Source organism: Varanus komodoensis, unplaced genomic scaffold, assembly GCF_004798865.1.
Source record: "Varanus komodoensis strain SLA01 unplaced genomic scaffold, ASM479886v1 scaffold2, whole genome shotgun sequence".
NCBI classification, from domain to species: domain Eukaryota; kingdom Metazoa; phylum Chordata; class Lepidosauria; order Squamata; family Varanidae; genus Varanus; species Varanus komodoensis.
Window position 1 is genome coordinate 50,468,247 of NW_025335568.1, and position 27,714 is coordinate 50,495,960.

At 40.3% G+C, this 27,714-nt stretch overlaps 1 protein-coding gene across 2 annotated transcripts in view; it reads right to left on the bottom strand.

Moving 5' to 3' along the window:
- DYNC1I1 (dynein cytoplasmic 1 intermediate chain 1) overlaps window positions 1–27,714 on the bottom strand; it is a 211,775-nt gene that overhangs the window by 94,578 nt on the left and 89,483 nt on the right. For both annotated transcript variants that reach the window (XM_044428770.1, XM_044428769.1), the window contains 4 exons: window positions 20,129–20,218; window positions 11,272–11,434; window positions 9,780–9,879; window positions 5,728–5,853 (listed from right to left, as the gene is read on the bottom strand). In XM_044428770.1, the coding sequence (XP_044284705.1) occupies window positions 5,728–5,853; window positions 9,780–9,879; window positions 11,272–11,434; window positions 20,129–20,218 (479 nt within the window). The remainder of the gene's footprint in view (window positions 1–5,727; window positions 5,854–9,779; window positions 9,880–11,271; window positions 11,435–20,128; window positions 20,219–27,714) is intronic.

Consider the following 27,714-nt stretch of genomic DNA (forward strand, 5'->3'; position numbering starts at 1 on the left):
GCAATAATACATGGATGGAAAAATTACATAATGTAAAATCCACTTGTATTTCCTATAAAGATTCGGAGCAAAAGATAACAAAGCAACTGTAGATCATAGCAGCTCTGCTTTTAACAGATGCACATTTCAGACATAAGAAAATACCAGTCCTTAAAGTACCGTACTTGACACTTTTTCAGTCCAAACTCTCACCAGTTTTTGACCTTTAATGCACTGAAGGTCTATTGAGGAGTGCCACTTTTCCTATGTTTTGATGCCTCCCACACCTTAAGTTTGTCCAGAGAGCTCTGCAACATCTGAAGAACCACCTAGTTGGTGTTTTTTCAAGAGTGGTATCTTTGATACAGTTCTCCCAACTTAAGGAGGTCTCTCCAGTCAAATCAATTCTATCCTTTTCAGGGTCTGTCAAACCTTCTTGTTGGTTTGTTGTGAATAGCAAATGATCATTCCCCTTTCCCCATCTGCAGTTGATGTAGAGAAGCCAAGGCAGTGACAATATCTTTGCAGGAGAAGGTAGCACATGGACTGCCAAAAGCAGAGTCACATTTGCACTGATCGTGACAAAACTTCACAGCCATAAGATAAACACAGCACACTATGGAATTTGATGTTATTGTGCTGCAACTCCCATCACACACACATCTCAAACTTACGGCATATTGCATAAAAATAACTCAATAAAATAACAAAAAGCTGTGATTTTTACATTTTTATTGAGATTGCTTTGTTCTGGCAATAATTTCTCCTGTAGAGTATTTGATTTTTGTTCCTGATTTTTTGCTGCTATTTGCTTTATATTTTCCACTGCATTTTGAAAAAAAAGTTTTTCGCTTCTTTCACTGTTTTATATTTGTTTCTGATCATGCTGTGAGTAACCTCATACTAAGGCAGAAAGGTGGGACATAAATTCTGTTAACAATACTATATAAAAGAATAAAGTTGCATAATTTTTCCATTTTCTTAAGAGAGGAAATATTAGGAAAATGAAAAGGAAATCACCTATTCAAACTAATATGGAGCTCTTTAAAAGTACCTGGAGAACAAAAAAGAAAGTATTCCTTCTGTGAAGATTAAAAAGGGTTTATGCTGTTCTTTGTTTGTTATGCTGTGAGATTTTAATATTGTATTTTATTATTTTCTTTCTTATGAGCTGTCCAGAACATCCAAATTATTGGGCAAACTATAGAATTAGGGTAAACTAAGTAAATACAACTTGAAAAAGGAAGAAGTCACAATGATTGGGATGCAGGGCCAGCAGGTTTTATAATGAAGGTAGAGCCACAGCAAAGGCCCTGCTCAATACCAACTTAAGACACAAAGGTGGGATAACAGAAAAAGTGCCATTTAAGATTCCAGAAATGTGTATAGAAAGTTAGTCTATACACTTTGGAGGTCTTAAACGTGCCATCCTATGCAAGTTTAGGCACAATATAAGTCCTATATGCTGGCTGGGGAATGCTTGGAGTTGTAAGACAAGTTTCTGTTTAAACATGGATAGGATTGCACCAAAAGTAATTATTAATTTTCAAATGCATTCCACTGATTCTCAATGCAGCCATTACATCCAATGTCAAAAGTGGCCACAATAGCTCCTCCAAGTGAGAAGCAGCTGCTCAATTTCAGAGTACAAATCAACTGAAACAAAACGCAAACCCCTTTAAGATGTAAATCGAACCCATCCAAACTTTTTTCTTGATGCAGTACCAGAACTGTGACCAAGAGTCCAGTCTTATCTATTATCTCTCATCTGGCCCATACTTTGTCTACTTATACTTAGAATTAAGATACCAAGTAAAACACAGTACCAGAAATATATAATTTAAGTCCAGGGCTATTATGGGAGTGGTAGAATTAAAAATGAAGAGTAAGATGCAGAGCACTATTAGTTTACTGATAAAGAAAGCATCTTGACAACAAAATTGAACACTTTGTCAGGTTAAATCTTCAGTCCTATATAATCCTTGCCCAACCTGGCAACCTCCAGATCTGTGGGGCCACAACTAGGGATGATGGAAGTTGTAGTCGAACACATCAGGAGGGTACCAGTTTGAGCAAAGCTGTTATACATACTTACCATACAAGGATATAAACATAACCATAATCTATGGAATGCGCTCCCCAGAGAGGTCCGCCTGGCGCCGCCGTCATTTGTTTTTCGGCGCCAGGCGAAGACCTTTTTCTTCAAACATTATTTTCACTGTTAATGTTATTTATTTATTTTATTCTTTGGCCAGGGCGACTTAATTTATATTGGTTTATAGGATTCTATTTATTTATGGTTGTGAGCCGCCCCGAGGCTTCGGCGAATGGGACGGCATAGAAGTTCCCCTAATAAATAAATAAATAAATAAATAAATAAATAAATAAAATCATATACCGTATATACCATATGCATGCCATATACATACAACCCTAAGTCTTACTGAATTCAGTAGGACTTGCTTTTGAATACATATGTATAAGATTGTTTTGCACATTAACTTCTTTTTGGAAAGAAGCAACTAAAGCTGTGGTTTTGTTTGTGTTTATTTAAAGTAGTTGCAATGAAAACATTGGCTTTTATCTAGATTTGCCGAGTATTTACCACTCAGTGGTTACCACCAATTGTTATTGGTTTTGTAAACTGGACACAGTTGATTAAAAAAAATGCTGTGAACACTAGGAGTCCAGGATGCAGGTTAGGGAACATTTCCTTTGCGGATTTTCTCATATATATATATATATATATATATCATATCATATCATATCATATCATATCATATCATATATATATATTAGACTAAATAATAACATAGTCGGTTTCCACTAAGTAACCAAAGAATGACATCATGATAATCTTGAGCATAGCCTGCTTGCCTTCCAAACTCTGAGGTAAGCTTAAAGGCTTGGATTTTTTTAAAAAATATTCCATCTGAATAAGTGAGCTCAGCCTTTATTTGGAAGATGAAGCAAAAGTTCTCTAGACATGTGCCAACTCTGTGGAGCACAGAGGTTATGATTAACCAATTAGGAAAAATAAATTCCACCTAGCTTCTATCCTCCTGCTAATCCCTGCATTTGTAATATAGTGGTTCAAACATGGTTCCAGCTAGAAATGCACCAGGGAAGAGCACTTAAGGTATCAGTGGAGATATTTTGAAAGAAGTCACACAGCATTTCCTGCAATCATATGTCCTGAGTTCATTCTCAAATCCAGTTCATTCTCAGATTCAGGTTGTCTGTGGTTTGAAACACCATATAATTTTAGTGTATTTCTATAATGAAAATGCTGACTCCTGTGACAGATGAGAAAGTCCTCAAATGATTCCCCATCCACTGAATCCTTCCTCCTTGTAGTCTCAACAAGCTTAACTGGAGCAATGAACACCTTGATTTTAGAATAGATCAGTTACCCAAGTACTTGCAGAAGCAAATACAGACTTGGAATATCAACAGAAACAGGAATGTTTCACCAGTTTCTCAGGCATTTAGGACAGTTTAAAAGCTGCAGATTTAAGTGTCAGTTCTAAATATATGAAACAGAAATATGGAGAACAAGTTATTGACGGAAATGAATTTGGTATTATATTATGGAATGGTATCTTGAATCCATTCTTTTTTAACCAAACACGAACAGCTGCGTTATTCTGAGGCAGCTTCCCGCTCCTGTAACCGGATACTTTTGTGTTAAAGTAGTGGATGAAATCTCACAGGAAAAAAAGAAAAAGAAATAAACTCTTCACAGAAGCTTTTTCTTCCATGCAAATTAATTTGAAACCTGTACATGAAGGTAGTCTTGTCCTGAGTGCATTGACTGAGGGAACAGGATGATCAAGGAGGATAGGCTGCAGCTGAGGAGCAAAGTACATGCCTTGCCTAGAAAAGTTCCCAGGTTTGAACCCCAGCATCGCAAGACAGGACTAGGGAAGAATTCTGCCTGGAATCCTGGAGCTACTGCCAGTCAGTGTCAACAACGCTAGGGCAAATGGACCCATGGCTGACTCCAGGCAAGGCAGCTTCCCATGATCCTGAGTGATTCACCTTTGCATCTTTGCTCTTTTTAGTCTCCAAAATGGGCTCCTGCACATTTGCCACTCCTCACATGAAGATAACCCTACATTTGCAATATAAGCCAAGCTCATTATTTCCCCATAACAGAGACACTGCAGCCTTTACTTTGATATTATGGAAAAGTGTAGAAAGAAAGATGAAAAGCTCTTGTCTCCCAAGACATGTTCCAGTGTCTCTAGTTATTGTTGCTTTGTGCACCTCAAACCTAGGAATTATGTGGCACCTCTTGTGTAGCCCATGCAGATTCTTCCTCCTTAAACACAGTAGAGCACTCCACACAATGGAAGTAGTGGTGCTGTTACACAAAATCCCAATGCACTGCTGAGAATGCAGAGGGAGGAGGAATCGGAAAATATCTGGCAAGCATCTGCCCAACCCCCGGGGAAGCTTTTTTTCCAGGGAGGGAGGCAACAGAGGGGCTGCACTGGGTACCATGTTTCAGTTGTGTCTCCACTGACCTTCTGAGTGGATGGGCAGGTTTATGAGGATGGGAAGAGCTGTTTCCATTTCCTTGCCCCAGAATATTAGGGCTTCACAGGTTATAATGAGTACTTTGACATGTTCTTTGAAATAGACCAGAAACCAATGAAGATTGCCTAGTATCACATCCCATTATCTGATAGATGGGTTCTGGTGAGAACTTAGCGACCACCATTCCTAGAGGTGCACTGGAGCTCTTCCTTGTGACCAGATTTACTGCAAGGAAAGATGCTGGAAAGCCTTTCTAATGCCTAGTGCCTACCTGGCCATAAACCTAGGCTTTACTTTAGTTCACAGTCTCAGGTATAGCTAGAACTAAATAGATCTGGGGCTGGTCAGGCTTGTGGAATCCCATATTCTCTGGTGGAAGAAAAGCAGGGTATGAATCTACTAAAATAAAATAAATAAATCTTGAGTATGAAGTTTGTAGGGGACAGAGTTCTGATGAAAAGGAAAACAGCAGGGAAATTAGTGTCTCTTTAACAAGCTACTGCCTTCCCCTATTACAAAATCTGTTTAGTGTCTGTTTAATGAGAGAGCACCTGGTTTTAGGTGCAGATTGTGCCATCTGTTCTTGAGACAGGGGTATCTGGAGACGAATACCTAGTGCAGACACACCCTTCATTTTACATTGATGCCTTTTGATTTCATGCCTCAGTTGTTCAGACCAGACTGCTGAGTGACGGTGATGAGACATCTGTGCTGCAACCGCTATTAAAACAGTAATCGGGAGAATTCTAATGGTGATCACAATGCTATCAGCAAAATGGGTATTCACAGATATTCTCTATGCCGAAGTATGGTAAAGCTCCAGTATCACTCTAAACAATATTATGCAGAGCTCCGGCTGCTTTGGAATAGAGGACACAAGGAAATTTACGTGGGTGGAAAAGCATCTGTTGCCAGTTGGAGGAGGAAGTGGTACACCACACTTACTTCATAAGTGTGAGGTTTTTATAAACAAACTCTCTTGAGGATTGTTTAAAATAGACAGAAAATGACACACAGTCTCCAACTGGGCTATGTTGTGTTTTTTTTAGAAGACCGTATGTATTCTAAAAACATTAGCGTGGTTCCTAGTACTCTTTCCAAAATGCTCTATTTTTAACTCCAACCTCTTCCGAATGGTGGGCAGATGCAACACGCACTAGTTTTCAGCACATCTTTTTATGAAATGGACAGCTGATGTTCAATTACCTGGCAATGAAAAACATACTCGGGGGTTGTCTTCTTAAATTTCATGTTCCAAACCAAAGCCACCCCGTCGGGTTCATGTGGGGCATCTTCATTGTTATTATATGAAGCAACCATCAACTCAGGGTACTGTAAAGGAAAAAATGCAGAAAAATGTACACATGCAGGATTTCTCAAAATGATCAGAGCAAACCACATACAGTAAGTGAATAATATTAAAAAGGAAATCTAAAACACCAAGAAGCCAACAAATTCCAGTGGATCTTATGTTTGTAACATTGTTGGTGTGTTTTTTTCTAAAACAAGAATTTAAATGCTTAATTTAGTAGAAGCCCAATTTTGAGGAAATGGCTAGTGAAACTAAGTACTGCCAAAAAAAGAAAATAATGAAAATGTATTCTCTCATTAGTGATACAAAGATTTAAAAAATAATACTAGTCTAACTTACAAAACTGCTTTGTAAGCATGTGCACTTGGGAGTAAGACTAGCATGTTTCTATGTTGGAAAGCATATACATAATTGCACCCCTTATAAAATACATAAATGTGAATCATTCTGACCACTGCACCTAATAACTACAAAGTACCTAAAATTACCTAATAGGAAAAACACTGTACCTAGTAACTACATTTTTACTTACTTCGGGTTTATTATGTAAACTCCTTACAGAACTTATGATGGCAAGTGGTAGATAAGTCATTTAAATAATAATAGCGAGGGTGCTCTTAGAAGGGAGGTGAGGAACCTCAGGCCTGCAAGTCAAATCTGGATGATCCTGAGGCCCCAGGCTGGTCCCAGTTGATCACGCACCTTGCCTGTGCCCTGACTCCTTGCCCCTCTCCATCAATCCTTTGGTGGTTCTGCCATCAATCACTTTGTACCACTGATCATGTGAGAGTTTTGTGCAGAATTTGTATAAAAGGCCAAAATGTATCTCTGAAGGTGGGAGGGTGTACTTTTGGCCCCATCCATCACTGGAATGCAGGCTTCAAGAGCATCTCCAAAACTGACTCTGGCCCTGAGGCTGAAAAGTTCTTCACCCTGCCTTAGGACAACTTGCAACGTGACTTGAAATACCATGTAACTCAACCACCCGGCATATAATAGGGTATCAACACTGACACACTTTGCCATTTTAGTTCAGCCTTGTTACTAAGCCCCCCGGAAGCCATGAGCCCCCACAGACAGCGCAGCAGGCAAGAGGGCTAGCAGAGGAAACACGAGTGTGCCAGCCTCCCGAGAATCCACATGGACATGGAAGAAGGGGATGCCCTTCCTCTGAGGCACGGAAGCTGTGCAAGCTGGAGAGATGTCCTTGTACCGGCTGTGCAGACTGCTGGGTTGCCATGGCCACCTAGTGAGCGGCGAGGTACCAGACTTATTCATTCATGCTGTTTTTACCACACCTTCCACACAAAGACCTGCTAGCCACAAGGTGGCTTATGTTTAAAACGTAAAAGTCCATGAAACTATAATAAGTTTCGGCAAGGGGCAGCATAGAAATGTTATAATAATAATAATAATAATAATAATAATACAAACTATGAATAAACAGGAGATAACAAACCAGAACATGAAAGAATACAGCTAGAAGTTAAAAACCAGAGTAAAACACCGCTGATTAAAAACGAAATAGCTGAGTCTCCAGTAACAGAAAAAAGCACTGAAGGCACATGAAAACAGGGAGAGGCCGGCATGTATTTATTTATACATGTTTCCACAAAGATGCTAAACATGTATCTTGAGTCCTGGAGCATGGTTGGGAAGCTAGCTGGGGCAGGGGGGCTGGAAATGGCAGGCCAAGGGAAGGTTGCTTTTCTTTAAAAAAAAAAAAAAAGTATAAGCATGTAATATTGGACATCTGTTGTTAATAAAAACTATTTGAATCATACTATCTAAACTATGCCTTTCATTTGATATGAAGTTTGCCAACTTTTTTCTGGAAAAGCTCTTGTGCTTTTGGCAGCTGCATAACAAACACACATTTAGCTTGCTTTACCTTTTTGTCACCCAACTATTAGAAGCAGAAGAAACCTGCCATAATGAAAGTACACACATATATGTGTATAATTCTTTTTCATTGTTTTCTGTCTATAGACTGAATAACCATACCACCGCTACCACAATTTATCTAGCTTTTCTGCTTATAATATAGATAACATTTCAGCATTGTCCTCCAGTTCTGCCAAAACCTGCATGGTTGCTGTGGAAATAGACAAGGTTGGGATCAGGTATGAGGGGGCCCTTGGTAAATATGAGGAAGCCCTCATGAGGTCAGCTTCACAGGGCTTGCCTGGTGGCAAATGCCTGCCAATACGAGTACCAGGTCAAGTGGAGTGATCTTCCAGTGGGATACTGTGGGCAATCTCAATGACAAACTGATTCCCAAGCAAGCCTCGCTTTAGCATGGGGGACAAAGCAGCTGCAGCCCAGCAGTGGCCCCTGGCAGCTGCCCATGGTGTTGTCTGCTATTGCCAGGCCTGCAAATACTTTTCTGGAGTTTTCTCATTTGTAACTGATGTTGAGCCACAGCGAGCATGGATCCTCTCTACCATCCTGGTTGATGCAAGATTCAAGTGTGCTGCTTGCCTTGCCTTAATCCCATTACTTAGTAAACTGTACAAACGTAAAGTATCACAGTGTACTACGAGGTGCCCTGCTTAGTTCTCTTTTGCAGTGCATGTGCCATGCATGGAGGCTGGAGGTCACCGTGCTCCCTTGGATGTAATGTGCAGAGACAGTGAGAGTACCTAAGGCTTACAGTCCAAAAAAGATAAGAGTCTGTAAGAAGGGAAGGTGAGACAGGGCCACCCCAGCACAGAGAAATGGGAGACAGAACATGCTTGGAAGCCTGAGGCAGTGAACAATTACATTTTGGCAGTTGCCTTCCAAGTCAACTTTATCTCGCTTTCCCCGGGAATACTGTAAACTCTGCTTGTTAAAAAGCGATCAGATAAAAATTCCATGTCATTTCCAGCTCCTTGAACAGCCTAAGATAAGTGTTTCCTCAGGCTTGTTTCCCATTTCGGAGCAAATCTACATAGACCTACTGGCCACCCACATGCCAAAGCATACCTGTTGCAAAATGGATTTGATTAAAATACATGGATGCAAAACCTCCCTTGAAACAAAGTTGGGTTTATAAGCCATGAATATATATGGATTTCAAGATCTCTGTTATCTCCCTCGAGCGAGCTTCAAATTTGAGTTTTTCAGAGTGCAAGTTCAGACAGAAAAATGGCCTACAATTCCCAGCATGCCACAGCAACAAAGGATTGTGCCTTTAGTCAGGGCCCAAACTAATTGACACTTAATATCCCATGAATGGTGGTATCTACTCTTAACCTCGGAAGCTGCCTTATAGTAGGTCAGGCTATTTTTCTAGCACTCTGACCCTGACTCTCTGGCAGAGGTCTTTCACATTACTGATTACCTGATCTTTTAAAAACTGGAGATACTAGGACTATTCACATGCACTCTACCCAAAGCCAGGGGTCAAATTTCTTCTGCCCCAAGGCCAGAATTCAAAGTTGGGAAGCATCTTAGGGACCACATGGCCACAGTGGTCAGAGCAAAGGGCATGCAGCAGGGACCAGGGACCACAAAAGCAAAGTAGGCATGGCTGAAGTGGCATTCAAAAGACAGCTCTAAACAAGTCTCCTCAGGGCAACCACTCTCATACTTACAAAATGCACAGCTCAATATTTTATGAAATATTTCAAGCTTAATTGCTTTTAAATACCCTCTTATCTCTGACTACTAAGGAGAGAGAAGAGTGACCCGTCACACTATCCCACCTGTGCCCTGAGGTCTCCATCCCTGCTATGGTCCACCTCATATTTCAGTACTACTTTGGGTATACCTGACGGTTTTCAGTTAGTCCACCTTTTTTCCCCTTTGAACTGTTATCACAGATTGCCCAAATGCCACAATGCATTTGCAGTGTTGGGTGTTGCTATTCCAGAAGTGCAAGTCCAACTTCTTGGAACTAGTAACACTGCATTTTGGATCCTGGCCAGTATATCTAAGTGCCTTTCTGAACAGTAAGTCTTACCTGAAGGGACCAGTCCATACAAGTGACAACCCGATGCTTAGACCAGTGCTCATCATAGAACTGACGGTTAAAGGAAAGGTTGGCTCCAGCTTGAACATCTCTACATGGATTTGAACCAGAATTAGTTTAGTCATACTTTACAAAACAGATTCACAATATTAATATACACAGTAGAGAATTCTGATCATTTCTTTCTCCTGTGACATATTCTTAGTTAGTGTCTTAGAGAATATCAAGTGTGTAATCTCTGCCCTTCCTCACCCTCCTTTCCCCTTATTTGGCCTGATGTTTCCTATCTAATTAGGAATTAGTACAGCATGGGGCAACCCGGAAACTGTGGATACTCACATTATAAATGACCCAAACAGATACAAATCCATGTAAATTAGACATGGAGAAGAATTGGCACAGGCTAAAGAAAGATTCAAGTGACTTCAGGCATCTTAAAACACCTCCATGGTTGCCTCTCCATTCATTGTTCCTTATACAGATATTAGGCCAGAGTCAAGAAATACCCAGAAAAATGTTCCATGCTGTGGAATTCATTGATTGGCCCACAAAATGTAGTTAGAGTGTCAGGGACGACAGCAAGGGAGAGCAGCTGTCTCTCCAAAATATTACCTCCTTTGCATCTGATATCTTAAACATCAGCATTCTACCACACACATTTTGGGGTGGAGATTCAGCATTAAAACAGGTTACAGAGTAGGGCCCAGGTTTGGATTAAGGATCAAGCTCTCTGCAGTATAACAATACAGTATAACATTAAATCAGCTTGCATGAGAACTTTCAGAAGAAAGATTGCAAAGAATGGAAGTAATGTACTTATTTGATTTGCAGAACGTAAGAGCTATTTATCATGCACACCTTGCTATGCTATAATTCAGAACAGCAACAAACATGGCTAGCAGCTTTGGTCTCAAAGAGGATATGAACTCTGGCCTTTGCCCATCTTCTTCCAGAGTGGTCCATCTCATTTGCTTCATTTACATGATTGCTAGAGAAGATTTGGAACAAAGCTTAAGCATATCTGTGGCTGTCTGCCATGTGTAGAGACTGTACTCCCATGTCCTACTGTAATTAAGTCTATGTCTGGAGGATTAAATTAATATGGTCAGCACCTGCATTAGCATTTGCAATGTAACTGTCTCTATTTCAAGGACAGTAAACAGAATATTGCCAGATAAGGGCAATCAAGAACCTGGAAAAGTCACTTTTTAAAAAAATAGGATACAGTGGAAGGTATTTCTTCACTCAGGCTACAATTTTATGCCCATTTTGCTGGGAATAAGCTGCACTGGAATTCACTCAATGGAATTTACTTCCTAGTAGGCATGTATAGGATTGCACTGTTAATCTGATAAGGAAAGTTGACAAGTCAAATAAAATGTATGAATTACTGGAGTTTGCCCATCTACTGGTCACACGTGATTATTTTATTTATTTATTTATTTATTTATTTGATTACAAAACAGAAGGAAAGAAAACTGACCCATCTTTCTCTTCTACATCTCGGCCACTGTAGTCAAAGAAAATATCAGAATCTTCAGCTAGAGCTCGCTCGATCACACGTATTGTCCGGTCAAAAAATATAAGGAACTCTTCTGAGTGGAGAATCTGTTGCTTCTCTTCTTCTGTTAGTTCCCTTGGAGGAGCTTACAAAAGTATATTGGCAGCATTAAACATACATGTATTTAAATATTTCCAGCTGAATCAAACTCTTCAGGAAAGAAAAGAAATTTTCCTGTGCAAGTCATAACAACACTGGTAGGATTGAATGGTTTGTTTCCTTCTAAAGAATTATTTTTGAATCTTCTAAATGTATTACTACATAGTTGTAGAATGTGGCCTCTATATAGAAGGTATTCTATATCTTGCATATTTATTATTCTGTAGAAGAAAATACTTAAGATCCAAAATAAAATAAACCTCATGTTCAGATTTCAGGAAACACTTTGACTGATGCTTATTGCAAAGCTGAACTTGGAAAAGCATTAAAACTTGTTTCACAAAGAAGCAGTCTTAAGTGCTCTTTTAACAGGGAGAACATGTTCAATCACAGTTTTAAAAAAAAAGAACTAAAATAGTCTCAGCTTGACAAAATGCAAGGTTGATCTACCATACTAAGGAGGTTTCTTAGTATCAAGGTATAGGCCATGATCATGAGGGCCAGAAGCACTTGTAGGTTGTTGGATTAGGGACAGAACACATGCTCTGATCATAGACGCATACAGGTTCAACAAATAAAAAATGCAGGAAACCATATTTGTCCATGGGGGGTGGGGGGAATCCAAAAGTAGCAGTAGAGTAATCCTATATTAGTGCCAACTAAAATATTGCAGTACTGAATGCAAGCTTTCTATTTCTTCAGGATGCTCATTTATAATGAATGTTAAGAAAGAAGGAGGGAGGGGGAGGGGGACAGAAGAGGAAGAGGAGCAGGAATGGGCATAACGGGGGGTAGCCTGCACTTTGCAAGGCTGAGTGTACAATCAATTGTTTGAAGGTAATCTTCCAACAGTTCCAGGATTTCGGAAAACACCTTTTCCTCTCCATCCTTCGTTTTTGCCCTCCTTTCCCTATTACCTAACATTCAGCCCTGGTGTAAGTGAAAGCTATTGTACGTCATTGAGAGTTCCTTCTACAAATATTACTTTGGTGTTATTTTGGATACTTTCCATTTAGAAGTAAGAGTACAAAAGCGGTGCCACTTAATGTCAGTTTTCATACCGTCTCCCCCATTCCTCAAGTTCCAAGAAACTTAGATTTACTGACTTGCCTTGTGAAACAACCAAGGGAACATAGGATTCATCATATACCCAGTGGCCAATATTACAACATTTGCAAGGTGATGGGGTCAGTGACATCCTATGCATGATCACTCAGAAGCAAGTCCCATTGTGTGCATTAGGATTTGCTCCTGGATGAGTGTGCACACAATTCCAGGCTTAATCTGAAGTCTATGGGGCTTTACACAAGATAGTCTTTTATTTCAAAGGAGCAATAGCTGCATAACATGTAACCAGAAACCACAATGAACTATTTGTTACACTTAAAGAAGAAAACGTAATTATCTTAGTGCACCAAAAATTAAATGAGATAGAAAGTCAAAAGCTTTGCCTAATATGTAGCCCTTAAAAATAGCAGTGCTACATTATGCTAAACCAAAATATACATTATACTGAAGATCTCATTCTGAAGATAGTTCTTCACCTGGTTGCTGTTGTGTTAAACAATTGTGTTAACCATCATTTTTGATAGTGAAGCAAGAGCAGTCCAGCTTGCAGGTTTCTATCCATCTGCCCACCCTCTCTGCATTAAATAACTTAGGGACACTCTGTTGCTTGTTGTTTATAGGTGATGTCTGGACCCAGAATTGGAAGTTGTTGATGGAAGAACAACCTGGACAGGGTGTTACAAGTCTGGGTAGTTTGCCCACACCCCAACCCACCTTCTGCACGCACAGAAAAACAATCTCTGGTTCAAGGTTCAGATGTCATGATAAACAACCCAGAGAAGTGTGAACTGGGCTCATGGGTGTTTCCTGACTGAGGGTTCTTTGAACTACCAAGCAGAAGACGTGGTGCAGCTATTCTGCTTTCCCATATTTCAGGGATTTTCTGTAGTAACAAAGACATTAGAAGCAGCAGGGAAGCACAGGAAGGTTACAAAAAGTTATGGACATCTGAAAGCCCTGTGCAAGACTATGACTGAGGCAGGGTGATTGCACAACAAAAGCCTTGGTTAAAAGCCCCCTATGGGCAGAATGAAACATGGTGTTTATGCTGCCTCTGGTTTTCTTATGCCCCGGCCAATTCCATTCCACAAGGGGCCTCCACCACTTGTACAATAGAGATTTAGTGCTTCTGTGGCAATCCAAAATAAGTGAAAACACTTGTTTCTGAAAGGAAACGGGTTGGTGGAGCTCCAGGCTTCCCTTAGGAAGCACTAAATCTCTCGATAGGGGCATAAGTGTCCCACTGGATTTTGCCTTTAATCTTGCAAAAGTGGGGGAGGGGAATACACTTGGCTTAGATCCCAAGAAGTGAGCACAATGTTCTGTGAATTTTAGGGTTTCCTTTCCCTTGAAGCCCCTTCCCGAAAAACCACTCCCGATGGTTTGAGAACCTTCCATACTAGTGTGTAAGAAACACAAGTTCCTCAGCCAAGGAAAACCTTAAAGAAATCGTCTCCTTTTCCCAATAGGTGACCAAAAGTACTTTCCACTCACAGGACGCTTTAGTTCCAGACCTTTATCAAGGGAAGAAAATCTAGGATAAACATAGGAACCAAAATTATTAAAAGCCAGCAACAAGAGTGAAGATGTATTATTCATATAGTTGGGGCAACCTTAGAAATAAGCACAGTCCTTAGGGACACTTGGTATTTTGTGAGGTTTGTTTCTTGCGCAGACTAGAGACAGACCTAGACATAGGCATTTCACCACAAAGCTTTGATCCATGAATCCTACCCAGACAATGAATTCTAAGCTTTCCTTCTGTTGCCACACTTATACACTGGCAATGGTTTTGACAGCTGGACAGCAGGGGCTCTTTGGACCGGTAGGTATGGTGAACCACAGCACGTTGCTCAAGACCACTTTTACAGCCAGAGCAGCACACCACCGGCCCAATGGGAGGATCAGCCCTTTTTATCAGCGATTTTATAATCTACTTCATGCAGATAAAATGTCTTGCAGAAGTATTCACGCACACCGCTCCTGCTTGACTTTTTCGCATTCTGTTGTTTTACAGACTGGAACTGAAATGGATTTAATTGGCACTGCTACCACTTGATGTACACAAGCTACTTATCTGTGAAGATGCAAAATATTTTTATTTTGACACAAAAGTTAAGTCAACAAAAACAAACTGACACATGTTGGTTGCATAACTATTCATCCCCCTGAGTTATTATGTTGTAGAAGCACCTTTGGCAGCAATTAGAGCTGCAAATCTTGAGGAAGCCTCTGTTAGCTTTGTATCTAGATTTTGCCGTGTATGTGCATCTTCCTGCTAAAACTACTCAGCTCTGTCAGGTTGGATGGGGACTGCTAGTGAACAATGACTTTTAAGTCTTGTCACAGATTCTCAATCTGATTGACCTCTGGTCCTTTATAACACCTTTAGGTTCTTATTTTTAATCATTTCAGTGTTACTTTGGCTGTGGGTTTAGTGACCAATCTCAAGGTACTGTGAAACAGCCTGGCCGCTACCACGAGCAACATACAGAGAAAAGGAGATAGTTCAGTCAATACAGTCTTGTCTGTCCCCTACAAAAGCTTCCGGGTTCTTTCATCTGCCACACAGTGATTATCAGCTTGTCACTGCTTGTGTGTCTTCTCAGACTAGCTGCTGTTGAACTTACATCCTGCTTTATGGTTTCCCACAGGCATCTGATTGTCCACTAAGTAGACAATGCTGGATGAGATCAGTCGGACCTACCAGGGCTCTTCCTATCTTCTTATGTTAATCCCACATAACCCCCTCCCCTGATTCAGTAATATCTAAGCCTACAGCCACGTCCCGTCTACACATTCCATTACACCTTACTTTCTACATTAGCCTTTAACAACATCATAAGTGCAATGTTTAGACCTGCCCTAGCTGGAATACAAACTGGGCAATCCTATTACTGGTTCCTTGGAAGTATACTGCAGTACCTGGGGCTTATACATAGGGCTGCATCTGAATGTTACTATGCCCAGACAAAGGAAACATGTTTCTGGGTACCTAGAAACATGAAGTCTTTCTTTAAAAAAAAAAAAAAAAAAGGCAAAGACCTGAAACTGCCTACTTGCTTGGTAAAATTAAATGTGAATTGTTGATTCATCTCCCCCTTCTCATATCTGATTCATTTTCCCCATGGCATATCTTATAAAGCTTTTAATTAATTTAGAAGTTTGTTAGAGTAATATATTGACTGGACAGAATAGCCTGTGAGTTCTAATGTACTTCTAAATATTACTTCATTTTTAAAAAGCAAATAGCAACTTTTAATTGCATCTTTAGCACTTTTATTTGCATTACTTTTTAAAATCATGTGCTGATATGACTCAAAAAGTCCAAGGTTCTTTAAGTGAAGCAAAAGTTCAGCTCCCTGAGCTATGAGCAGTTTTAGCCCAGAGCAAATTTTTATGGCTGGGTTATAAAATCCTTGAAAAACAAGATCCATAATGGAAGTGCTGACACAGACTTTGACTGCAACACAGAAGTGTGAATGGCGCCCCTATAATATCTATTAGAGATTCTTTAAAAGTTGGGGAGGGGGAAAATACTGTCTCACTTTGCATGAAAAAAGAAAAGAAGCCAGAGCACTTTATGCCAATATAAACATGCATTTAACCCATTATAACCTAATTTGAAGGAAAGCTCTTAATTCTGAATAAGCATTGTAGAACCAAGAACCAACAGGAAATGTTAGTCTAAATTCTTGTTTTGCCTCTAACATGTTTTTAATTACTTCCATGAAGTAGACATAAGGGTTACAAACTCAGAAAAGGAAAGGATCAGAGGAGGTGGGTCAAATATGATTATGTGAGAAAAATAAAAGGAGAGAGAAAAATCATAGTAAAGAAGACTCCCGTATCTCCATTTTCTCAAAATTGTTTTATATACTCAAGAAGCAGTCCTATTCACACTTTTTTGTGACTAAGTTCCTTTAACCTCATTGGAAGGCACTTCAGAGTCAAAATGCACCAGAACGGATTCTCAAGTTCCAGGATTATGTAACTTGATTACTTTTCCAATAGTTCTAAATGCATAGGGTTGAAATTACATGGTTATGAAAGAAAAGCACTCTATGTATGCTTGGAGATATGCTTTTCATGTTCTTTGATCCCTGTGTCCAGGACTGAGCACAAACCTTGATCACAGGAGCCAGATGAAACCTGGTTCTAATTAATTTGTGATAATTTTGTTAGAAAAGCTGCAATTCATGCAGCTTTAGTATTTCTCCTGTGGCATCTCAGAGGCAAAATATCTTTTCAATGTAATGCTGTCAGTTTCAATTCATTTTTTTTTCATTCCACTCCTGACATATTAACACCCTTAGGAGTTGTATCCGAGTCAACTACTATACTTCCTTTTGAATTCTGTGGTCTGAGTGTCTCCAAAACTGTTACTACCAGAAAACCCCACAAAGCTACCATTTGCCCAAAACCTGGCTTGACTAGACAAGAAGAGGAGCCAGTGGCAACACAAAGCCCTTCTGCTAGACTAAACTATAACAAAGAAATAAAAGATGTTAGTTATGGCTCTCCTTCAAATGCAACAACAAAAGTATACAAAAGGCTCACTTGCAAGCATGTGAAAAACTAAAATAAATATATATCTTTCGGGAGTCTATTTAGTTTGGCTTTTTAAAATATTCATACATAATCCACAACGTCGCCTTCCAGAGATAACTGAATAAGGGCTGCTTTTATGTGGTGATGAGAGGAAACATGACACAAATCTCAAACAAAATTAAACAACTAATATGGCATACAACAATATTGTTCTTGCTTTTTTCTAAGCCCATTTGCCTGGCCTGCTGACAGCAAAGGATGTGCTCAGGTGAGCAGAACCTACTAAAGGCGCATTTGGTTGGAACTGGACTTACTAACACTCACAGCTGTTACTGCTGAAGGCAAAATCTGGAGTATATGAAGCTGCTTTACATCAGTTCAGACATTCACACACAATGGTTTGTTTAATCCATGGTTTGTTGCTGTACATAGGGAACAAAACACAGCTATGCTGACTCCTGCTTTGTATCCCAAATGCCTTTGCAATGCCGTAGTACTAGCAGGTGGAGCAGCTGTGGGTTTTGACCACTCTTGCCTGCTGCCTGTGAGGTCTGGTAAAACTAAGGAGGTGTGAGGAATTTGTCTGGGGGGTGGGAATCTGTCAGATTCCATGGGCTCAGCTCCCCAGGCTCTGAGTTGCTTTGTAGAGACCCAGAGACTGAGTTCCTGGAAAGTGTGCCCAACATTCATAGGCTGGTATCCACGCCTGCCAAGAATCGAGGCACAGGCACTGTGCAAGCAGCTGCTGGGGAGCAAGGGTTGTCTGAGTGGCTGCAAGAGGCACTGAAGAAGACAGGTTCTGAAGGGCTTGGCAGGAGAGCAGGGCTGCTTTCCCGGCAAACCCCTTGCAACCGCTGCACAAGCAGCATCCTTCTTTCACACCAGCTGCAGACACCTTTTGACTGATGTGGAATAAAGTTGCTGTTGGTTGTGCAACTGGGGGTCTGTGAGCATTTGCAAACTTCCTCTTAGCTCAGCTTGCTTTGGAAGACCAGACTGAGCACAAGAGAAAGCCTGTGAATGCTTGGAGGAACAGATTTCAACAGGGTTTGCTTCAACCCTGGGTGAAACATCCTGTGAACATCCCACAGTTCTGGGTATGCAGACAGGAGCAAACTATGATTTAAACAACCCAGAGTTCACAACCCAACAACAAGCCATGGTTTATTCCATGGTTTATAGCAGCCATATTTGCATATTACATCACAGCAACCTGAAATTTAATAACCTGACTCATGGATTATCATCATGTGGGAACAGATCTATCTATCCATTCAGCTTAGTCCAACTGGTAGTGGCTGTTCAGAACCTAAGCCCATGGCCTTTCACATTGTCTGCTACCTCAGCCTTTTTTTTAACTGAAGGTATCAGGGACTAATCCTGGGAATTTTTATGTACAAAGCAGGTGCTCTGCTCCTGAGCTATGCTCCATCCATAGTCTCCAATGGTCAAATGTGCCTGCCTGATAGCCAGTCTTATAACCATGAATTAGTAAAAAATTCAGAGGTCAAACAATGTCTTACGATTTACAGAAATCTAGATCACCTATTTTTAGTCAAAAAGCTAAAACTGTGCAGAAGTCACAGGCTACCTAATACCAAAGAAGCAAAACCTAAAAATCAAGGTAATTTCAGCTTCATTAACTGCTAATAGGTAAAGCTTTGTACCCTCACTGACCCAGTGGCCTGCTTTGAATAACATAACAGCCCATCATAGGCAGCAAGCCATGGTTGGTTGTGGTATTATCAGAACCTAATCTGGTTTACCAACAGTGGCTTTTCCCCCCTCAAACAAGCAACCCTGGGAACCCACTGCCTGTAATATGGTTTGTTTTACCCACAGTAGGTTGTCATATCATCTGAAACCAAATGACCAACCCATAATGGATAAAGACTGGAGGCTAGTAACTCACTTAGCAATAGTAAGAAAAATCTCTTGCTGCTCTTCCAGAGCTAAGCCCGGCCACTGCAAGCACAGTTAACTGTCCCACAAGTATCCAGGCAGAACTCTGGGATGGCTGGCACTGGTTTTTAGTTCTCTGTAGCTTCTTTTTTTCATATCACTTTTTCTCAGAGCTTGTGAAAGTGCACTGGGAAGGCCAGTAGGTGGCTTTGACAAAACAATGGGTGGTTTTCAACTGAGACATAGGGGTGTATATGTCCCAGTCTTTTAAAAAAATAAAAAACGCTTGCCCCTACGTCTCAACTTTCCTCTCCCCACTTGGAAAAGGTCCTAGAATTCTGACGACTAGCTTTCTTTTCCCTAGATAAAGGGGGTTTGGAAATAACTTTTTAACTTTCATGAGCAGCTAGAGTCTCAGGAAAAAACTGCCCAATGTGCACCACTCTGAGGAGACAGGGTGAAAAAATGGTTGCGGATCTTGTCCTAAAAGAGGTGCAAATCAGGCCAGCCCCTTTTAGCGAGCAAAGATCACCTGCACTTTTTTTTCTCTTAACCGCTTGCATTTTGACACTGTCAAGAGAACCCAAAGGGGGAAAAGAGCATTGGAGGTGATGTCTAGGTTTTATACCAACTGCAGCTTGGCAGCAGGTGCCTCCCGGACATTTCCCCAGCTAAGGTTTCAAATTTTCACTCTGTGAATGTCCACAGTTGTGTACATGCAAGCAAAATAATTTGTAAACACACACACATGTTTATTTACACATTTATTCTAAAGGTTTTGCCAGTCACAGACAACCCCTCCAAAGTGTTGCTTGAGCACTTGAATAAGCCGTCTGTGGTTGTCAAAACAGAAATTGCAAAAGTTAGCTGCCTAGCCAAATTTCTCAATCTCTGGAGAAAAAAGTTTGAAGTGCAAGAAAGTGTGGGAGAACTTAATCATGATGAGGAGGGAGACCTGGCTTGGTCCTCTTGCAGGGTCCCCTGGGAGGCACACCATGGATTCTTTACAAAACAACCAACCCACAATTGTCAGGGGATGTTGTGACATGCAACCATTTGTATTCCCCACCAAAATAGTCAGCTTGCTTTAGGAGATGTTGCTTAATACTTATTTGTAAACTTGGATACTTAAGCTTGAATAACATCTGTATTTACATACCTTCCTTCATGTCTTGCTGCTTTTCTTGAATTTCAATCTCTGAGTCATTCTCTGCTTTTGGTTCAACCAGTTCCTCATCCTCCTCATCCTCTAGAAAAAGAAATTAGAAATATGACTAATTTTTCTTCAGCATCATGTTGGCACAACCAACTAACTTGATAAAAACTTAGCAACTCTGTATATTTAATAAGTGCTGCAGCATTTAATAGTGCAGAACATGTAGATGATTGTAGAGATGGAGCTCTCTTCTCCCAAAATACAGCATTCCAAGGTGGACACTTCAGACTCTGGAGCTGAACCGAAAGAATGAGAAGGGTCAGAAGGTCCAGCTGAATTATCAGGTCCAGTGAGCTGCAAGATAAGCTAAGTTGGTGGTGAGAATGTCCCTGGTTAGGAGGTAGACATTGTGAAACATGATAGGTCAGAGAAGGAGGCTATAACAGCCCAGAGATCCCACATCAAGTCAAAAGAGCAGACCAGATAATTTATATTCAGCGTTCCCATTGACTTGCTCCTTGAGGATGGAGCTAACTCTGTTTGGTGGGAAAAGGAGGAGGGTAATTCAGTTAGATTCAGTAATTCAACTTTTAGAATGAACAGAACTAATGATACAGTTAGAAGGATCATTAACATGATGGATACTTCTTGCTAACAATCTTCAAATTACTCAGTCTGTATTCAAAAGCTAGCTCTGAGTAGCCAGTTTAGCATAATAAAAGACTATGGTTAGAAGCTGGAATTTGCTGGGAAGGGAAAAGGAGAGAAGTTGTGGGGAGGGGAGAGGAACCAGCTCATGATAGTGATGTTTAGACTAAATATTTAGATGTGTCTTTAAGTATGAGTTGTATTCCGTTTATTTGGTGGCTTCTCGTTTTCACTTGGCTTATCTTTCTTTGCATCTTAACTAGGTGAATCAGTCTTCCAGAGGAATCTTAGGCATGCTTAGAGGTGTTTGAGGAATTCAATCTTTCTGAATTCTGTGATGAATTGATCTTATCCACATCCCCTGCACTGATCAGAATGTGGTTAATTTTCACACTCACTAGTTCAGGCACACCCCTCAAAAAAAAGTATCAACATGCTTTCACAAGCAAATATTCTGTTAAAATAATGAAGAGTTCTATTAAGATCATTTCTATACATGGAAAGCCCATTTCTCACACTGGCTGAATAGTTGGCTGGCAGCCAGAACATTTTTTTCCGGTGACCCTCAGTCATGACACATCTGCAGCACGGACAGGGATCCCAAGTTGCCCCAGGGCCACTCTTCTGGGTTATTCTGGCACGTCAGAAGGGTTCTGCAAATCTCCCCAGGAACAGAAAGTGTCACCAACTACATTAAATAACTAAAATGGGCTAGACAAGAGCGCTAGATCAAGTCACATCTGAAAGTCCACACTGCATACTCTAGAAGCACTGCAAACCAGCACTTGGAAAAAAAATACAGACTAAAACAGGGAAACCAGGAGAACGCAAACATTTTGGAAGGATGTCTAGATTCTGAGGAGTAACTGAGTCAATGGTGCCAATATTAGCGCATGGCAGCTCCAGCAGTGCCTATGCAACTACTGATACATGCCCCGAGACCTCTGGATTTATGCTTTATCACACAACAGCTGCATGTGTCACATGGAAAATTATCATCATCAGAAAAACAACCAGTCATATGTGGCAGGTTCAAAGAAAATAGCCATCCTCAATCTATAATCCCATTTATCCCATGTAGCAGAAAGGTATTTAGGGAATCAGAGGTTCTACTTCTGAAGAAAGCTGCAAGAGATTGAGTTGTTCCTTCTGCTCCATGCATGTAGATAAGATGTTTTCAGAACAGGATTGTTCCTTTTTGTCTGCTGAAGTAGAGGACAATAGCTTTCGAAGATACTGAAACAGAAGCGTAACAACAGTATATTTCAAAAATCCCCAAGATATTCTTGAAAGAATCACCTGTTCCTTTCTATTCCCTGCAGCAACTTTCCATCTCAGATGTCTCAAGTCAGACTTCTTGTCCCCAGAGGCATCTTTATGGCCAGCAAAAGGATGGGAGGTGGGGAACACATACATGTTTCAGCCTGGCAGCTAGGCTGCTAATGGGACACCTGTTATTCAAACACCTCATTTCCAATTCAATTCTCACCAGATTAATTTGTCTTTTGACCTACAAGGGAGGGTTAAATAGAATCCTGACCCCAGGTCAGATGCCACTGGCAAGTAAACAAGCATGGCACAGTTCTGAAAAGTCATCACTACTCTACTTGAGAGTACAGCAGCCATGAGGTGCATTTGGAGCTTAAGAAGAGTTCAGCATTAATACGAATTTAATGAGCACTGAAAATTGACACATGTCAGCTACCACAAACAGATGTTTCACTGCCCTTTCTTGACCTATGCAAATCTTTCCTCTCCTACATTTCCTTCTTCTACCCTACTTATATATTCTTCCTTTTCCTGTTGTGCTGCATTTGCCTTAAGCTACAAAGAGCTCACACACCCAGCCATCCAACATATAGGCTGATCAAATGTACCCAAACTAAGAAAAAAGTCACAGGAATCGGACCCACTAAGCACAACTGGAGAGGGAAATAGTTCTGGTGGCGTTCATGTGGTGTTGTGGTTGGAATGCTGGACTGGGGCTGGGGAGACCCAGGTTTTAGTCCCCGTTTGGCCATGAAGCTGACATGAAATCTTTGGGCCAGTCATTAGCTCTGAGTCTATCCTGCATCCTAGGGTTCTTCCAGAGGATCATGTAGGCCTTAAAAGAAAGGTAGGATAGAACTCTGACCAACGCATAAATATGACCCCACATTCAGTTCCTGGCATTTCTAGATAACAAGGAGCAGGGGAAGAGGGCTCTGCTTGAACTTGGAGAGTCTCTGTTTGCCAGAGCTGCAAGCATTTATTTAGATAGACCAATAATCTGATTCAGTATCATATAACATATGATTTCTGAGCTCTACATTTGTTAGATCTGATTCATATAGTGCTCCCATATATATTCCACTGCCAGATGCCTGGGCAGTAGCTATGAAAATCAGGACATGTATACGAGTTGCACTTGCATATCTGAGCCCTCAGTGTAGATTTTGATCGCATGACCAGTTAACACATAAATCAGGATTGTTGTTCTTTCTAGAAACAAGACAAAGTGGACAAGGGGAAGGTGGTGGTCAGCTCCATCCAGCACTGTCATTGGCCCATCAACAAAGATCTAAATTGCATATTATACACACACAGTATCAACAAAGACATTAATGTTTTTATTCTGTGCATTTATTCTTTGATTTATGTTTTGTATTTTATGTTTTAAAAATAAAATCAGAAGAAAATCAGTCTGTGCTTTACAGACTAGAGCAAAGCCTTAGTCTGTGCAGATCACAAGAAGCTATGGATGGTTTTGAAAGAAATGGGGGTGCCTCAGCATTTTATTGTCCCAATGTGCAACCTCTATCTTGGACCAGAAGCTACTGTTAAGGTGGAATCAGAAGAAGCAGAATGGTTTCCTGTATGAACAGGCATCAGACAATGGTGTATTTTATCTCCCTAAATGTTCAGTCTGTACACAGAACATATCAAATAGAAAGGTGGATTAGGAGCAAAGGAAGCAGGACTGAAAATTGGTAGATGATAATTCAATAATTTAGGACAATTCCTGATAACAATGAAAGAAGAAAAGTGCAAAGGCAGGACTCCAGCTGAACATTAAAAAAAGAAAAATAATAGCTACAGAAGAATTATACAACTTCAATGTCAACAACCGAAGAAACTGAAATTGTGAAAGATTTTGCATATCTTAACTGAGCCATCAATTCAGTTGGAGACTTAGAAGGACAGTAATGAAGAAACTAGAAAAGATCATCAAGTTTAAGGACAATTCACCAAAGACAATTATGCTAGCGAAAACTGAAGGCAGAAGAAGACAAGTAAGACCAAATATGGGATGGATCAATTCCACAAAGGAAGCCACAGTCTTGTGTTTACAAGAGCTTAGCATTTCGGACAGGGTTGTCATAAGTTAGAGATGATGTGATGCCACTAAGCAACAACAAAAATGTATTGTACACTGCCAGAGAGTGTCAGTTAGTGGAAAGTTTTATAGTCTAGCCAGTAAACTTATATATAAATGAATAAATGTAGGGGACTGCCACTGCTTTGCTGTTCCTGCTATATGTGCACCCAAACATACCATTTCAAACACAGAGATTATTAATCTTATTGTTATTATTAATGTATTAATGCAACACGCTCTATGTGGGGCTGCCCTTGAAAATGGTCCAAATGCTGCAACTGCTGCAGAATAGAGCTGCCAGGCTGTTGACGGGGACTGGCCGTTACTCTCACATAACACTGGTCCTCTACCAGCTCCACTGGCTTCCAGTTGAAGTCCGGGCTCAATTCAAGGTACCGGTTTTGACCTATAAAGCCCTAAACGGCTTGGGACCAGGATACCTGAAGGAACGTCTCCTTCCTTATATGCCCTCACGCCCCTTAAGTTCTATGGGAGAAGCCCTACTCCCGGAACCCTCTCTAAGAGAGGTAAAATGGTCATCAACTTGGAGTAGGGCCTTCTCTGCTGTGGCGCCCAGACTCTGGAATGTACTCCCCAGAGAAGTACACCTGGCGCCAAGTTTATAGTTTTTTCAGTGCCAGGCCAAAACCTTTTTATTTAAACAGTATTTTAAACTCTAATAGTTTTTAAGTTTAGTCACTCTGTTTGGTCTATTGTTTTGTTCTGTTTTATTATTCTTGTTCTGTTTTATTATTGTTACAATAATAAATATTATTATATTGTTCTGTTTTATTATTGAAATTATTATTTTAATTGTCCTTTTAAATATTGTAAGCCATCCTGAGATCTTGTATAATAGGATGGCATACAAAAGCTAATAATAATAATAATAATAATAATAATAATAATAATAATAATAATAATGTATTGTTATTATCATTACCAATGATCTATCATTACTGTATTATTACTATCAGGGCACACAATTGGTCATGCTGACTAATCATTACATGTGAAGAAACATGAACCTTCTGACTCTCTGTATATCATATTAAGATAGAACTTTTAGGTAGAACTACATATTTCCTAAAGTCATGACAAGTTCTCCCCTCCACCTTCACAATGTGAGTTCGGGAGTCATTACGCTGAGGTTTTCCCCACCTCACCAGGGCTTTAACCAGGTGGAAAAGGTAACCCCACCTCCACAGCCATGTTTTCATGCTACAAAAGTGCACCAGGGCCGTGATGAGTAGGGACAGCAGTGATTTCTTCTGTGCCTTGATTTTGCAAGTACTTCTTCCACCACATGTAGCAGCAGAACAGTGAATGGGCATACCCACAATGCCCCTGAAATGCCTCACTGTCAAAATGCCATGTCCTATGCCAACCCAGTACATGGCAGCTGTAAAAAAGGGCAAAAACCATGTCAGGGAAATATAGGAAAGAAACTGAAAATTAAACATCCAGTATTATATTGCCCTTATGAAAATCGATGGTGCCACCACACTTAAAATACTGTGCACAGTTCTGGTTACTACTACTAAAAAAGATAGTATAGAACTGTAAAAAGTGCAGAAAGGGGCAGCTAAAATGATCAAGGGGCTGCAGCTACCCTGTACCCCAGTGAGGAAAGTTTACAACATTTGGTATTGTTTATTTTAGAAAAAAGGCAAAAGGGGGAGACATGATAAGAGTTGTACAGAATTGTGTATGGTATAAAAAAGTGGAGAAGACAACATTTTCCTACCTCTCCCATACTACTAGAACCTGAGATCATTCCATGAAGCTGATCGGTGAAGATTCAGGACAGATAAAAAGGAAATATTTCTTTGCACATAGCTAAACTATGAAATTCACTTCCATAAGATGTAGTGATGGCCACCAATTTGGATACCATAAAAGGAGACCAAACAAATTCATGAAAGAGAAGTCAACCAATGGTTACTAGTCCTGTTGGCCATATTCTACTACCTGTACCAGAGGCAGTATGCCTAAATATACTACTAGCTGGGGAACATGGGTAGGAAGGTGCTGTTGCACTCATATCTGGTCTGTGGGATCCTGTGAGGAGCTATTGGCCACAAAATGCTAACTTAGATGGTCCCTGGGTCTGATCTAGCAGGCCTCTTCTTATGTGTGGTGGTGGGTTTATTTTGATTTATGGTTTATACACAAAGTCACTTTCATTCATTTGCTTAGTAATCATCTATTTATCATTAATATGATGGGACGGGGTGGGTTTTCATGCTGGCAAAATTGTGGCCATCTGCATCCTTCTCATTTGTTTAAGATCTGAAATGTGTAGAGTTTTCAGTACAGAAACAATCCCTCTCTCTTGTGAGGCTATTCCATGGGGACTCGCTCTCATCAATGAATCATGCTTATGTGCATTGGTAATAGACCTCCTTTTATAACTTGATTTTGAGTCATTACTGTGCGTTTCCCCTATCTGCATATACTATCAATCAGTTGGTTTTAAGTAATTCTTAATATGTTTCTTGCAAAATAAAAGGGTCCCTGGTGACCAAAACAACGATTCCATTTAAACTGTGCACTAGACATCTTTGTAGGTGACCTTTCTTTCTTGTACTTCAAAGGGATGGATTTATAGCCAAGGTTTCATCTCCAAAAAAGAGGGGGTATTTAGTTTCCTTTACTAATTTTTTCTAAGCCATCACCAGCCTTTGGAAGGACCAACTTATTTATTCCAGTGTCTTTCATTACTGTATGCTGGTAATAAATAAACACAAATGACTGTTTTGCCATACATTTCATAGAATCCACATGATTCCAAACCTGAAATGCACTAACATCATTACCAAATTTGCCAGGGGCAGTGCCTTAGCATGGGGCAGAGGGAAGATTAAATGGGTAGGATTTATTGAGATCTAGAAGGTCCTGGTCCAGCTATAAGCCTATCACCATGATGAACAAGGTAAAGCCAAATTATATCTTATGTTTGAGGATACTTATACCAATGTATCTATCTGATTCTGTGGAAGTACTAAACTATGGACATACTAAAACAGCTTTATCCTGCCTTTTCAATTCACAATGTGATCTGCAGATGTTGCAAGATCAGGGATATTTGGGGGACCAGGAAGAAAGCAGAGTTAAAACAGAACAGGCCACATGCTGAACAGGGGGTTGGTGACCTTTCTTTTTCTGTAAAAGAAGGAGGGGCAAACAAGCTGTCTCATCAAGCTGGCAGCAGAAAGGAGGGACAAGTACCATAATTATCTGGAACACAGAGATCATAGGGATAGTGCAAGCCAGTTTATAAGCCTCAGACCATATGACAGAGATTTAGGCTTCTGATTTCTAGACTACATAGAGGAATTAAGACCAGAATCAAGGACAGGGTACAGCAGTGAAAGGGCATTTGCCACATGTCTAATTAATATATGTTCAAGTCATTACAGCTATGCCTATCTCATTAGGCAGCTCGAAATTTAAGGTACTTCAAGGGGATGAAATAAGTTAATGAATACAAGCCAATCCTCCCATTTTGGAAGCATTTAAAAATATTAAATACTATAGAAGATACCTACATCTTCATAACAGGGCCATCAAAGCATTTCTG